The 15,607-nt window shown below is 35.2% G+C and overlaps 1 protein-coding gene across 2 annotated transcripts in view; it reads right to left on the bottom strand.

The window, feature by feature from the left end:
- The window catches only part of LOC138703147 (dehydrogenase/reductase SDR family member 11-like), a 143,469-nt gene that overhangs the window by 99,300 nt on the left and 28,562 nt on the right, over positions 1 to 15,607 (bottom strand). For both annotated transcript variants that reach the window (XM_069830792.1, XM_069830791.1), the window contains exon 2: positions 638 to 803. In XM_069830792.1, the coding sequence (XP_069686893.1) occupies positions 638 to 769 (132 nt within the window). In that variant the 5' untranslated portion in view covers positions 770 to 803. The remainder of the gene's footprint in view (positions 1 to 637; positions 804 to 15,607) is intronic.

Raw genomic sequence — 15,607 nt, 5'->3', positions numbered from 1 at the left:
TATATATATATATATATATATATATATATATATATATATATTCATCACTATATTTACGAAACGCACTATATTTACGAAAAGGGAATTTTCGCTCACATTATTTGAATTAACACTGCTGTCATCTAACCCAGAACATGATTCAGATTGTATTTTTCGAATTAAAAATTTGTCCATGATAAAATCTAAATAAAGCACTTTAGATAAAAATAGTCGCCCCCTCATATGTATATACTGAAACTAACCAATATTATATTCTAAACTCTATTTTTTACTAAGTGGGAAGAGTAAACGAATTGCAAAGCATTGTTGCAAGTGTTCACTCTCATCAGAATTATCGACAGGCAGAAAAATTAAACTGAGCTGTGTTGCAGGTGTTCACGTTTCACTGGTAAAGTCTATCTCAAAATAAAATGTACCATAATCAAAGACTTCGTTGCAAATAAAAAAATGCGTTGTAAAGAGACTTTCTGGATGGCATAAAATTTATTTTTCATTTCTAAAATTCCGCGACACACTCCATGGGGCTACGCGGGTTGGGAACGCCTGCTATAGATGCTTACTGTTGTCTCGTAACAATACAGCAAAATAGGTAAGGTTTGTTTCTAAGTTCGCCACAAGATGCCAGTAGCATACATACCTGGAGGAAGTCAATCTTTCGGTCAACAGCGACAACAACTAGGCCTAATTTTATTAAATGCCGTGTGATAGCAGCACCAATCCCGGAGTTTCCGCCGGTTACTAGCGCCACTCTACCAGTCCATCGCTCCATTACGAACTACGAAAGCTGCTGTGAGCTTAAAGTTCTGCAAAGAAAGAAAAATTATATTGAAAAATCATAATAAACAAAAACATATTTTGTGTAATCACAGCAGTTGATAAGAATAATCCATAAAATACCATAAAACAAGCGAATACACCAACAAACGAATGTAAATAACTTCGGAAATGTGAACTTTGATTGAACATATCACGAAATCGTAAGGACTTGTACAGGGAATTCAAAGACGAAAATTTGACTGAAAAAGTCACATGAATGGAATAATTATTAATTTATTAAATAATGATCAAGTAGTGAAGGTAACACTGAAAGACTTCGCGCAGGAAAATCTTAGAAAGAAGTAATTGTACTGCTGAAAAATCTCTAGCGTGAAATGAGCTAAATAAACTTATTCGAGAAGAAAAAGAAGAACAATAGCCATAGCATGCAAGAGACAAAAACACCACAAATCTCAGAAACGTTTTACAAGACCTAAGCTCATCATCATTATCATCATGAAGCTTTCATGGAATTAGGTCAATCGTTTATCTGCTTTGACTTCACCTATCCAAAATCGTTCCACAGATCTTCCCTCTATTCTTTATCCTTTTGTTTTCAATAGTCTGTTTAGTGTCATTCTGTCAACATGTTTTATAATTTCCGATTTTTTTTCTAATATTGGTACTATTTTCAATTATTCCACAATGTTTGTGATCTATCCACGAGTAAATTGCTGTGTTTTCTGACGTAGGTCTACTTCAGAGGTCTGCATCGGACGTTTTCGTTCGAGCGCCAAGTAGTTCATAGCATAATCCGATAGGTAGCGCACATGCATGATGGGTAAAATTGTCGCGAGCGATAAATCCTCGAACGGTGTAAGCCGAGCTTTAGACATTCGTTCTTGTTGCAGTGATGAACTGTGTAGTAACATCATATATGTTTATCATTTTAAAACACTGTAGTGTTTAACTAACCTCTCCATAGTACAACTACAAAACTTGCTTTAAAATGTAATATAAATGTTGTAGGTAATTTCCCCCCCTCCCACACATGAGTTATTTTGTTTTTGCCACATCTGATAGATGTTATTGGATGTAAAAGTTATTATTATAAACGGAGAACACAATCACGATAATGCAAGAACCGTATCAAGTTTTCTAGTAATAATAATAATCTCTAATAAATAGTGTATCAATCTTTGCGTCTATAACAGTTGTGCAGCATGATTATTCGTTTTGTTATATTTTCTGTGACTGCTATATCAATAATATTTTGTAAAACGTTTCTACATTGTCGCAGTATATAGGCGGAACACTATATATGGACCTATCATGTGGTAAATCAAATATTGAATAATTATTAATTACCAATAATAACTGTATATCGAAGTTTTTCATACTATTTTATTTATAACTTCATGTTACTGTTTTGGTGCGTTCCGTTAGACTGTTCCACTAAACGTTTGTCATAAACGCAGAAAATAAAGCCTTACTTTTACCGTATGAGCAAAACATATGTGTATCTTATCTGTTACCTTCCATACAAGATAAGACATGTCGGTGAGATGACCTTGTACTACGCTTCTATTTATTACGAGCGTATCACGACCGATCTTACCTCACTCGAGGGTACGACATTCGACGGAGTTCAAGCGAGCGATTTAACTCCAATGCAGCATTCTTCTACTTCATTTCTGCTGCTCTTATTCCTGATACTTCTGCGTTCAGTTTGTTTAATTTCCATTACTGTCCAAAAGTGAGGTGAGAGCTAATGTACTGTGTAATTTTAATCTACCGTAATATTCTTGGCTTATCTGCGATGTAATCATGTTATTTACCGGTATTATGTCTCTTATTTAATTTAGGCTGATATCATTTCCTCCTTCATATGAAATCACTATTTCCCAAATAGTTGAAAGTATTCACTTGTTCTACAGGGTTCTTTTTCGATCTCTGATAACGAATTTGAATGACATCATGTGCGTCAAGAATCACACCGACAGCTGAATTGCGGCGAGAGGTGACAGACCAGTAGTGAGTGATTTCATAATCAGAGTGCACGGTGTATCACAGTAGCAATGCCCAAGAAAATCGAGCCTTTTTGGGAGGGATACATAACAACTCTTGATCTAACTCTAGGTTCTGAAAGTCAATATAATTGTACCTTGTATTGTAGTGATGAACTTCTGTTTTAGGGTAATAGTGATAAGTATCAAGGTTTTTCTTAATTTTCATTAGACATTGGAGTATATATAAATTTATGACAGTCAAAATTTTTAAATAGTAATAATAATAGTAATAAGAATAATAATAGTAGTAGTAGTAGTAGTAGTAGTAGTAGTAGTAGTAGTAGTAGTAGTAATAATAATAATAATAATAATAATAATAATAATAATAATATCAGCAACAATATAGGTGTGAGCGAGATAATATACTCCAGGAAATTTTTCTCTTCATAATATTAGCCTATATGATGATATTATTATTATTATTATTATTATTATTATTATTATTATTATTATTATTATTATTATTATTATTATTATTATATTGTCATCACATGTCTTCTGAAGACAAACAGTATAACACCCTCAAAAATAGTTCATATCTAGCCTACAACAGAAAAAACATGCATAATAGACTGACAAAAAATGGAAACTCAGCCACAAGACCAGTAAGTCCTGCCCGTAAATATCACGTGACGTATATTACATTAGTTCCTGACCTTGCAGGACTAATGTGATCACGTGACATTGTATCGATACGTATACATTCATTTGGTCGCTTTCTTTTGCAGATATCATAATCGATTTTTGGGGTTTGCGCCAATTTCTGGGACTTACATACTCGTAGCATAATTAGATTCGTTCACCCTCAAATCCCATATTTCCTATGTTTTTTTTATTACGACGCTGTATCAACATCATACGTTATTTAGCGTTTGAATGAAATGAAGGTGATAATGCCGGTGAAATGAATCCGGAGTCTAGCACGATAGTTACCCAGCATTTGCTCATATTGAGTTGAGGGAAAACTCTAAAGAAAACCTCAACCAGGTAACTTGTCTCGGCCGGGATTCAAACCCGAGCCACCTGGTTTCGCGGTCAGACGCACTAACCGTTACTCCACAGGTGTGGACTGTTTCCTCTGTTTCTTAACCTTTCAGATATACAGAGTGTCTCAGGAGGAATGTGAAATACTTCAGTATAATGCAGTTTGAGTTAACTTACCTCGATTTAACCTGATATTAGGCTACCTATGTCTGAAGTCTAACGGTTGGGGAGAAATTAAGGGAAAAAATACTGGAACATCTTGCGGTTTTGTCTACTGTACTTGATGTGTTACATCAGCTCTTTTGCACACGGCACCATCTAGGCATCGCAACGCTGCGCAGCACACACAACTGAATACACGCTCACTTGATATTTAATTCGTGTATTGGCAAAGTGAATATGCAGACATGCATTTTGTTTATGGATTTTGTGATGACAATGCATTGGCTGCTATTGAGGAATACAGACGACGTTTTCCCAGTCGAAGGGTTGCATCTAGCTGTGTGTTTTCCCGTGTTTATCGGATATTATGTGAAACTGGCGAGCTACCAAATATTTCACTGAGGTCGAAAAGAGAACTGGTACTGGTACCTGATATGAATCTATAATTCATGGAATCCATAAGAAGAGCAACCTAAGTGATTTGTTTTGTGTAATTATTTTATTTTCTTACTAACTTTTTATTTAAACTCATTGGAACAGCACAAGGTGCAGCATTTTCAATAATCTATCATATCACAATGTTCTAAAACACAGAAATACGTTTATAATGCCTTTCTCCATTTAAAAGTTAGCCCAATCAATGACTTCCCAACCGTTACATTTTGGACATACAAGGTATATCAGATTAAATCAATATAAGTTAACCCAAACTACATTATCTTGAAGTATTTTACATTCCTCCTGAGACACCCTGTATAGTATGCTCACAAATACAGGGACATCATTTTATTTTTACTTCAATTTTTATTGTACCTGAGTTTTTGAATGTACTACACTCCCACCCCTTCTACTAATGAAGTTCAACCGTCCTCCACACAGATCCAAGAGAGTATATAGTCATAGTAGCCTTACGGTCATAGTAAACAGTACGTTCCAAAAATATGTTCGCGTTTTCCAGTGACGATAGAGCTTTCAATATTGAATCATTTTCACACAGGTACTGTCGTCCATTTGCCTACCTCGTATCCCGGTTTCCCCCACCAGCTTTTATTCGCCAGCTACTGGCTGGGCTGACTTAGCACTTTTCTGAGAACATTAATTTCTTTAGGAATTGGACGTCTACGTAATATTATACAACTGTTTAAAATAACTTAAATAAAAGGGTTTCGTTATGTAATTAACTGTCACGTGATTTCCTCCCTTTCTACGACCCTACGACATAACCACTTGGACGGACAATAGATAGTATGTCTGAGTAATTTTATCTTTTCGGATCGGGCAGAAGTGAAGATAGAATTTACAGTACGTAAGGTACTCTTTTATAGAGTAAAAAAGGTAAAAAGGTAAAGGTATCCCCGTAACATGCCATGAAGGCACTTGGGGGGCATGGAGGTAGAGCCCCATGCTTTCCATGACCTCGGCACTAGAATGAGGTGGTGTGGTCGGCACCACGCTCTGACCGCCTTTTACCCCCGGGAAAGACCCGGTACTCAATTTTATAGAAGGCTGAGTGAACCTTGGGGCCGTTCTGAAAGTTTGGCAACGAGAAAAAATCCTGTCACCACCTGGGATCGAACCCCGGACCTCCCAGTCCGTAGCCAGCTGCTTTTATAGAGTAGGTACATAATTATTTCAACATGAGTTACTAGTACGAAGGATGAAACTGCTAATTGGAATTAGATACAATAGTCTATAGTGCGATAATATGCACAAAAGAACTGAAGCCTGTATCGAAATGAACGGCCACCATTTTCAAAAATGTGTTTAAATATCCATATTATGATTATTTTTAAATTTAACTTCATTCTCTATATTGTACGCTAATGTGCTGTAGACAGTAGAATATACACTGCATAATGAATACGTCTAAATGGACAGCTCAGTTCGTGAGTAAAAACACTTATTGTTAATACAGTACTGTATTTTGATTAAACAAAAACCTAATGAAAATTATCAAACTCAAAAGCGCAATATTTCCTAGTTTACGTAAATGGATGAACTACTTTTTTTCCCCTCCTATATCTAGTAAAGTAATTTGTTTGTATATTACGTCAGTATCATCGAACTCCAGTCGTAGAAGGGGGTAGCAAACGGTGTTTCCGGTTCTCAACCGTTAATCCAAAGGTATAGCCAGGATATTAGAAATGTTAGTAAAAATAAAATGATATCCCTGTACAAGTTATTTTGAAATCGGTGATGTGGATGATAGTAACAGAGAGACGCTAGGGAGACGTAGGGGACATATCTTGAAAGGAATTACTCCAGATAATCTCTTTTCACAATAAATAATAATGCACCAGAATTTGATTTCGGGAAAGTAGGTGCAGAAGTCATTCGGCAAACGTTGCTTCCTCCTCCTATTCGACCAAGACGAACGCCACAGTGTCTAGTGAAGGACCTTCAGGTAATGCTCCACATACTCTCAACTCTTGGAGGTGATGCCAGCTTCACACTCCAGATGCGCTACTCCAGAGGAAACAGCTCCTGTGATAGGGTCACCCCAGTTCTAGTGGCGATAATCAAAGTTTGCTAAACAGTGACGGAATCTAGGCCACCAGTCGACTGAGTTATCACCACTGTTCTTGCGAACTCGTCTTCAGTGCACATAATATATGTATACATAAAGGTAAAAGTATCCCCGTAACATGCCATGAAGACACTTGGGGGGCACGGAGGTAGAGCCCCCTGCTTTCCATGACCTCGGCACTAGAATGAGGTGGTGTGGTCGGCACCACGCTCTGACCGCCTTTTACCCCCGGGAAAGACCCGGTACTCAATTTTATAGGAGGCTGAGTGAACCTCGGGGCCGTTCTGAAAGTTTGGCAACGAGAAAAAATCCTATCACCACCTGGGATCGAACCCCGGACCTTCCAGTCCGTAGTGAGCTGCTCTACCAACTGAGCTACCCGGCCGCCATATATATGTATACATAGGATCTTAAAATTGTCATTAGAGACTACGTATCAACAATTGAAGCTCGTATCTTACGTAATTGAACATGTGTTGTTCTATTAAACTTGTTGTTGCCAACTTGCAATTATGTAAGCCTATAGATAATACACACAATGCTATGACAATATTTTATCAGGTTTACTTGCTTACTTACAAATGGCTTTTAAGGAACCCGCAGGTTGTCGCCCTCACATAAGCCTGCCATCGGTTTAATCCAGTCTCGACCATCATATCCAACCTCCCTTAAATCAATTTTTATATTATCCTCCCATCTACATCTTGGCCTACCCAAAGGTCTTTTTCCCTCCGACACTCTATATGCATTTCTGGATTCGCCCATACGTGTTACATGTCCTGCCCATCTCAAACGTCTGAATTTCTCCATTCTGATGAAGGATGGGTGGAGCAGAGAAAAATTCTCACCGGCACCGGGATTCGAACCTGAGTTTTCAGCTATACGTGCTGACTTTTTATCCACTAAGCCACGCTGGATTCCAGTTCCGATGCCGGATTGAATCATCTCAGTTTAAGTTCCACCTCTTAGTTTCCCTTCAGTGGCCAACCCTCATGCACTGTGTCGCAATATATAACAGTGGCACAATGTCCAATACACTATGTACAGAGGTGCACTCATTACGAGTGACAAAGTGGCCGCGATCCGACGGTATGAGAGCCGTCTTAAATCACAAAGTGATTATTTACGCATATCATATTATTGCTCTTCGGTACATCACAATAATATTTCTCCATTCTCCTGTAAGTTCAGCCCTCTTAGCCCCAAATATTTTCCTAAGAACCTTATTCTCAAACAACCTTAACTTCTTATTAGGTTTAGGCTAGGCAATTTAAAATTATATATATATATATATATATATATATATATATATATATATATATATATTGGTATTAATAATTTCAATTGTGTATATGTTTCAATTTTTTTAACGTGTAGCATTTAAGTGGGCGCCTATTCGAAAAAATGTCCGTTACCATTTCTGTAATACACTAGGAGCATATTGGTCATTAGCACCACGCAACGTAGGCCTATAATTATTTGAAAAAATAGAACAAATTTAAAAATCATCGTATATGGTAAGTAAAGGTATTAAAGCAATGCAGGTTATAACGCCATGTAATATTTTATAATTAGTTACGTGAAAATCTGTGTTGGCAGCCCTTGTCAGAGAAGTGTGGTGTTTAGAGAAACTTTTCTTAAACATCTGGAACCAACAATGAAACGGATTTCTGTCTTTAGTGTGAGTTTACCCGTCAATTCCCCGTGTCACCTACAGGTTCAGTTAATTCAAATGGCCCTATAAAATCTTTGAATTGATATAAGAAGTTAGTGTTTGAATTATAAACATTGTTGGAACGTTCGTTTTCAATTTTAGCTAACAACTGTCGTTTAATGTCGATTGTTGACCGTTATTACTCATTATTTGAGATGGAAGCGTCACGGAGTGAGGACTCTTCAGCACCAGCATCTTCGGAGCAAAGAAATAATGTGAAATAGTAAGTTAATATAATTAATTCTTAGTAACTCGATATCCAGAACGTTCTTAGATATTGCTGTTAAGCACAGTCTGTGAATTTATAATTTTATGTCTTTAATTTTTGAGTGAAATTGAAGGTGTCACCTACAGGTGACACGGGGCATTACAGAATATACATTTCTAATATGTATCAAAAGTAGATAAGGAATGGTGGGTACCAGTGGTGGTAGGCTGGTGGTATGGTGGTAGGGGGTTCCATGTGACGTCATTGTGGGCGTGGCCAAAGTATTACGTCATAGTGGGCGTGGCCAAATTATTGCGTCATGGGCGGGGCTTAAGTTATGACGTCACGGAGGGGGTGGGGAGCTTAAATTATGACGTAGGAAAGGGGCGTAACGTAATAAATGGCAATCTAAGAGTTCAAGGTTAAAGTGTGACGTAATGCATGTAATGGCATGACATGTTTATCTCCTCAATGTGGAAATTATGACGTAGGAAAGGGGCGTAACTTAAATTACGTCAAGGTTAAAGTGTGACGTGCGAGTATGTAATGGCATGACAAGTTTATCTCCTCAATGTGGGAATTATGACGTAGGAAAGGGGCGTAACTTAAATTACGTCAAGGTTAAAGTGTGACGTCATGCAGGTATGATGTTTATCCCCTCAATGTGGAAATTATGACGTAAGAAAGGGGCGTAACGTCATAAATGGCAATCTAAGAGTTCAAGGTTAAAGTGTGACGTGCAGGTATGTTGTGGCATGACAAGTTCATACATGTTTATCTCATCAATGTCGCTATGTGTTGCTGAGTCATATCCGGCAATTGTTCTAGTTCATACATGTTTGAAAACTGCTATGTGTGCAAATATTATACATCCGGCGAAGAATTAATGTATCACACTTAAACACATACATTCTTTTTCTTAAGATTCTAATGTAATGGTAATTTAATTGATTGGGGAATGGGTGTTGGAATGTGGGACATAAATGGATAAAAAATTAATCTAGCACACTTGTAAATTAAACAGGATGTGGCTGAAGTGACGTTATAAATTTGTAATTGAAGTTGGAAAGGGGGGAGGGGGGGGTAAAAATGTACTTTAAGCCAATTGTTGAGTAATTGATAAAAAATATTAAGATTCTAATGTACTGGTAATTGAATTGATAAATAGTAATGGGAAATGGAAATTGGAATGTGGGAATTATTGATGGCGTAAATGGTTGTACTTTAAACCAATTTATAAAAAAAAATTAATCTAGCACATTTGTAAATTAAACACATACATTCTTCTCATATTATTCCAATGTAATACATTTTGAGTGGTTTGTTTAGCGTATTTAATACATTATTTCCAACATTAAATTCATCAGAATGTGACATTATTATGATTTAGAGCAGTAATTGTAGCAGATAAATCAACGTAGATAAATATTGCATGATGCAAATAATATGCAAGCTGTTAAATTCACATCCGGTGAAGACGCAAGTGCTGAATAATGGCCAGCTATCCAATGGATGTCCTGAAACTGGTTGTACTTTAAGCCAATTGTTGAGTAATTGATAAAAAATATTAAGATTCTAATGTACTGGTAATTGAATTGATAAATAGTAATAGCAAATGGAAATTGGAATGTGGGAATTATTGATGGCGTAAATGGTTGTACTTTAAACCAATTTATAAAAAAATTAATCTAGCACACTTGTAAATTAAACACATACATTCTTCTCATATTATTATTATTCCAATGTAATACATTTAATGTAGATGTATATGTTGTGTAATGCATAAGTGTGCAAATATTATGCAAGCTTGCTGAATCACTTCCGGCGACGATGCAATTGCTGAGTAATGATAAAAGCATGTTCTTTAAGCACCTGCAACGCGTCATATTACACAAATATTGCATGATGCAAATAATATGCAAGCTGTTAATTCACATCCGGTGAAGACGCAAGTGCTGAATAATGGCCACCTTATTATTATTATTATTATTATTATTATTATTATTATTATTATTATTATTATTGTTATTATTATTATCGTTCCAATTTAATACATTTTGAAGTAAGATTTATTGGATTGATTAATAATTTAATACATTTTGAAGTAACATTTATTGGATTTATTTTAAGCCATATATTATTACAGAAGTACTTCGTAATATAGTAATTGCTTCTTCTTCTTCTCATTATTATTATTATTCGTCATAAAGAAGATTAAAGTGTGATGTTATAAATTTGTAATTGAAGTTGGAAATGGGTGAGGGCTGTTTATAATTTGAAATACATACGGCATAACTTAAAGTGTGATGTTATAAATTTGTAATTGAAGTTGGAAATGGGGGGGGGGGAATTTGATAAAATTCTAATGTAATAGTAATTTAATTGATAAATAGTAATGGGTAAGGGAAATTTGCAAGTGTTAATTGAAATTGGAATGGAGGAATTATTGATGGCGTAAATGGTTGTACTTTAAGCCAATTGACAGAAAAATTAATCTAGCACACTTGTAAATTAAACACATACATTCTTCTCATATTATTCCAATGTAATACATTTTGAGTGGTTTGTTTAGCGTATTTAACACATTATTACCAACATTCAGAATGTGACATTATTATGATTTAGAGCAGTAATTGTAGCAGATAAATCAATGTAGATGTATATGTTGAAGTGTGCAAATATTATGCAAGCTTGCTGAATCACTTCCGGCGACGATGCAATTGTTGAGTAATGATAAAAGCATGTTCTTTAAGCACCTGCAACGCGTCATATTACACAAATATTGCATGATGCAAATAATATGCAAGCTGTTAATTCACATCCGGTGAAGACGCAAGTGCTGAATAATGGCCACCTTATTATTATTATTATTATTATTATTATTATTATTATTATTATTATTATTATTATTATTATCATTATTATTATTCCAATTTAATACATTTTGAAGTAACATTGATTGGAAAGATTAATAATTTAATACATTTTGAAGTAACATTTATTGGATTTATTTTAAGCCATACATTATTACCGAAGCAGTTCGTAATATAGTAATTGCTGCTTCTTCTTCTTCTCATTATTATTATTATTATTATTATTATTCGTCATAAAGAAGATTAAAGTGCGACGTTATAAATATGTAATTGAAGTTGGAAATGGGGGGGGGCATTTGATAAAATTCTAATGTAATAGTAATTTAATTGATAAATAGTAATGGGTAAGGGAAATTCGCAAGTGTTAATTGAAATTGGAATGGGGGAATTATTTATTGCGTAAATGGTTGTACTTTAAGCCAATTTATAAAATGTTAATTGAAATTTCAATGGGGGAATTATTTATGGCGTAAATGGTTGACTTTAAGCCAATTTAAAAAAAGTTAATCTAGCACACTTGTAAATTAAACACATACATTCTTCTCATTTTATTATTATTCCAATGTAATACATTTTGAGTGGTTTCTTTAGCGTATTTAATTTAAGCCATACATTATTACCAACATGAAATTCATCAGAATGTGACATTATTATTTCGTAATAAAGTAATTGTAGCAGATAAATCAATGTAGATGTATATGTTATTACATATGCATAAGTGTGCAAATATTATGCAAGCTTGCTGAATCACTTCCGGCGACGGTGCAATTGCTGAGTAATGATAAAAATATGTTTTTGAAACACCTGGAACGTGTTATATTACACAAATATTGCATGATGCAAATAATATGCAAGCTGTTAATTGACATCCGGCGTCTTATAGCTATCTGCTATGTGTGCAAATATTATGCAATGTCACATCCGACGATGAAATTGCTGAGTAATGATAAAAAACATGTTTTTGATAATGACCTTGGAGGTAATATGGCTGGATGATGAGGTGAATTATTTAGAAGTGTAATGAAAGAAGTATTGCAGTTTGGAATAATTGACATTGAACAAGTTTAGACAGCAGTGGGAGGGGGGGGGCAAGATGATGAATAATACGCTCGAATTTATACAACTATTACACTATCACATATTTTATAAAAGATCTTTGTCAAAAAAACTTTGGTAGTGTAATAGCAGCCATAGCGTTAATAATGTCTCACAATATTTATTTTAATTTAGATTATACTGCATCCCCAGTCTCGGTTTGAGCTGAAGAAGAAGAAATCGCACAATTTAAATGCTCTGAGTGTAAAAAACAGTGACCATGATGAAGCGTGGTGAATGTTAAGCTTGATTATGAAGAATGTAATAAATGTTCTTTTTGGAAATAGTTTTGCACTGTAATTTCTTCTATGTCTTAACCATCCATTTCCATCTCACATGACCAAAGGGTTGGGTTCGTTTAGAGAATTAACCTATAACACTTTCCTTTCAGATATTAGTAATCCTTTTCCAATATTGAGAATTGGTATATTGGTTTTCAAATATTAATAATCCTTAAGAATTGGTGTATAAGTTGAGATTATTCTAAACATATATGTTACCAGAATATAACATAATTCCAGTGGTAGCTTATTGATTTGGGAGCGGTGGATTCATTACATGTTTGTATGATAAAACCTGAGGATGATTGAGAGAATGCCAATGATTAAACTGAATCTAGTCATTGGGGATGGGGATGTGCTTGGTAAAAGAAAATAGTAACAACATAAAATTACGCGTATATATTTATTCCTAAAAATAAATACAATGCACTGAGTAAGAAAAAAAGTAACACATACTTACATTTTTAAACATATGATATGAGTAAAAGCACTTTATACATAATCCAATAAGACACTTTGAACATTGTGTTCGAACAACGCTCTTACACCCTTTTTGCACACATCTCCTCCGACTTTTGAATGGGATATATTGTACCAAATGTTACAACTTGTCGAAAATCGTAATCTTGTGACATATATGTTACATCTTTTCGACATGGTGTTGCATTATCGCAACACGAATACGATTTTCGACATGGTGTTGCATTATCGCAACACGAATACGATTTTCGACAAGGTGTTGCATTATCGCAACACGAATACGATTTTCGACATGGTGTTGCAATATCGCAACACGAATACGATTTTCGACATGGTGTTGCATTATCGCAACACGAATACGATTTTCGACATGGTGTTGCATTATCGCAACAAGAATACGATTTTCGACATGGTGTTGCATTATCGCAACACGAATACGATTTTCGACATGGTGTTGCATTATCGCAACACGAATACGATTTTCGACATGGTGTTGCATTATCGCAACACGAATACGATTTTCGACATGGTGTTGCATTATCGCAACACGAATACGATTTTCGACATGGTGTTGCATTATCGCAACACGAATACGATTTTCGACAAGGTGTTGCATTATCGCAACACGAATACGATTTTCGACATGGTGTTGCATTATCGCAACACGAATACGATTTTCGACATGGTGTTGCATTATTGCAACACGAATACGATTTTCGACATGGTGTTGCATTATCGCAACACGAATACGATTTTCGACATGGTGTTGCATTATCGCAACACGAATACGATTTTCGACATGGTGTTGCATTATCGCAACACGAATACGATTTTCGACATGGTGTTGCATTATCGCAACACGAATACGATTTTCGACATGCTGTTGCATTATCGCAACACGAATACGATTTTCGACATGGTGTTGCATTATCGCAACACGAATACGATTTTCGACATGGTGTTGCATTATCGCAACACGAATACGATTTTCGACATGGTGTTGCATTATCGCAACACGAATACGATTTTCGACATGCTGTTGCATTATCGCAACACGAATACGATTTTCGACATGGTGTTGCATTATCGCAACACGAATACGATTTTCGACATGCTGTTGCATTATCGCAACACGAATACGATTTTCGACATGGTGTTGCATTATCGCAACACAAATACGATTTTCGACATGGTGTTGCATTATCGCAACACGAATACGATTTTCGACAAGGTGTAACGTATGTCACAAGATTACGATTTTCGACAAGTTGTAACATTTGGTACAATATATCCCATTCAAAAGTCGGAGGAGATGTGTGCAAAAAGGGTGTAAGAGCGTTGTTCGAACACAATGTTCAAAGTGTCTTATTGGATTATGTATAAAGTGCTTTTACTCATATCATATGTTTAAAAATGTAAGTATGTGTTACTTTTTTTCTTACTCAGTGCATTGTATTTATTTTTAGGAATAAATATATACGCGTAATTTTATGTTGTTACTATTTTCTTTTACCAAGCACATCCCCATCCCCAATGACTAGATTCAGTTTAATCATTGGCATTCTCTCAATCATCCTCAGGTTTTATCATACAAACATGTAATGAATCCACCGCTCCCAAATCAATAAGCTACCACTGGAATTATGTTATATTCTGGTAACATATATGTTTAGAATAATCTCAACTTATACACCAATTCTTAAGGATTATTAATATTTGAAAACCAATATACCAATTCTCAATATTGGAAAAGGATTACTAATATCTGAAAGGAAAGTGTTATAGGTTAATTCTCTAAACGAACCCAACCCTTTGGTCATGTGAGATGGAAATGGATGGTTAAGACATAGAAGAAATTACAGTGCAAAACTATTTCCAAAAAGAACATTTATTACATTCTTCATAATCAAGCTTAACATTCACCACGCTTCATCATGGTCACTGTTTTTTACACTCAGAGCATTTAAATTGTGCGATTTCTTCTTCTTCAGCTCAAACCGAGACTGGGGATGCAGTATAATCTAAATTAAAATAAATATTGTGAGACATTATTAACGCTATGGCTGCTATTACACTACCAAAGTTTTTTTGACAAAGATCTTTTATAAAATATGTGATAGTGTAATAGTTGTATAAATTCGAGCGTATTATTCATCATCTTGCCCCCCCCTCCCACTGCTGTCTAAACTTGTTCAATGTCAATTATTCCAAACTGCAATACTTCTTTCATTACACTTCTAAATAATTCACCTCATCATCCAGCCATATTACCTCCAAGGTCATTATCAAAAACATGTTTTTTATCATTACTCAGCAATTTCATCGTCGGATGTGACATTGCATAATATTTGCACACATAGCAGATAGCTATAAGACGCCGGATGTCAATTAACAGCTTGCATATTATTTGCATCATGCAATATTTGTGTAATATAACACGTTCCAGGTGTTTCAAAAA

This window comes from Periplaneta americana, chromosome 7 (assembly GCF_040183065.1).
Source record: "Periplaneta americana isolate PAMFEO1 chromosome 7, P.americana_PAMFEO1_priV1, whole genome shotgun sequence".
Taxonomy (NCBI): Eukaryota; Metazoa; Arthropoda; class Insecta; order Blattodea; family Blattidae; genus Periplaneta; species Periplaneta americana.
The sequence above is the reverse complement of the archived record's forward strand: the minus strand, read 5'-3'. Positions and strand labels throughout refer to the sequence as shown.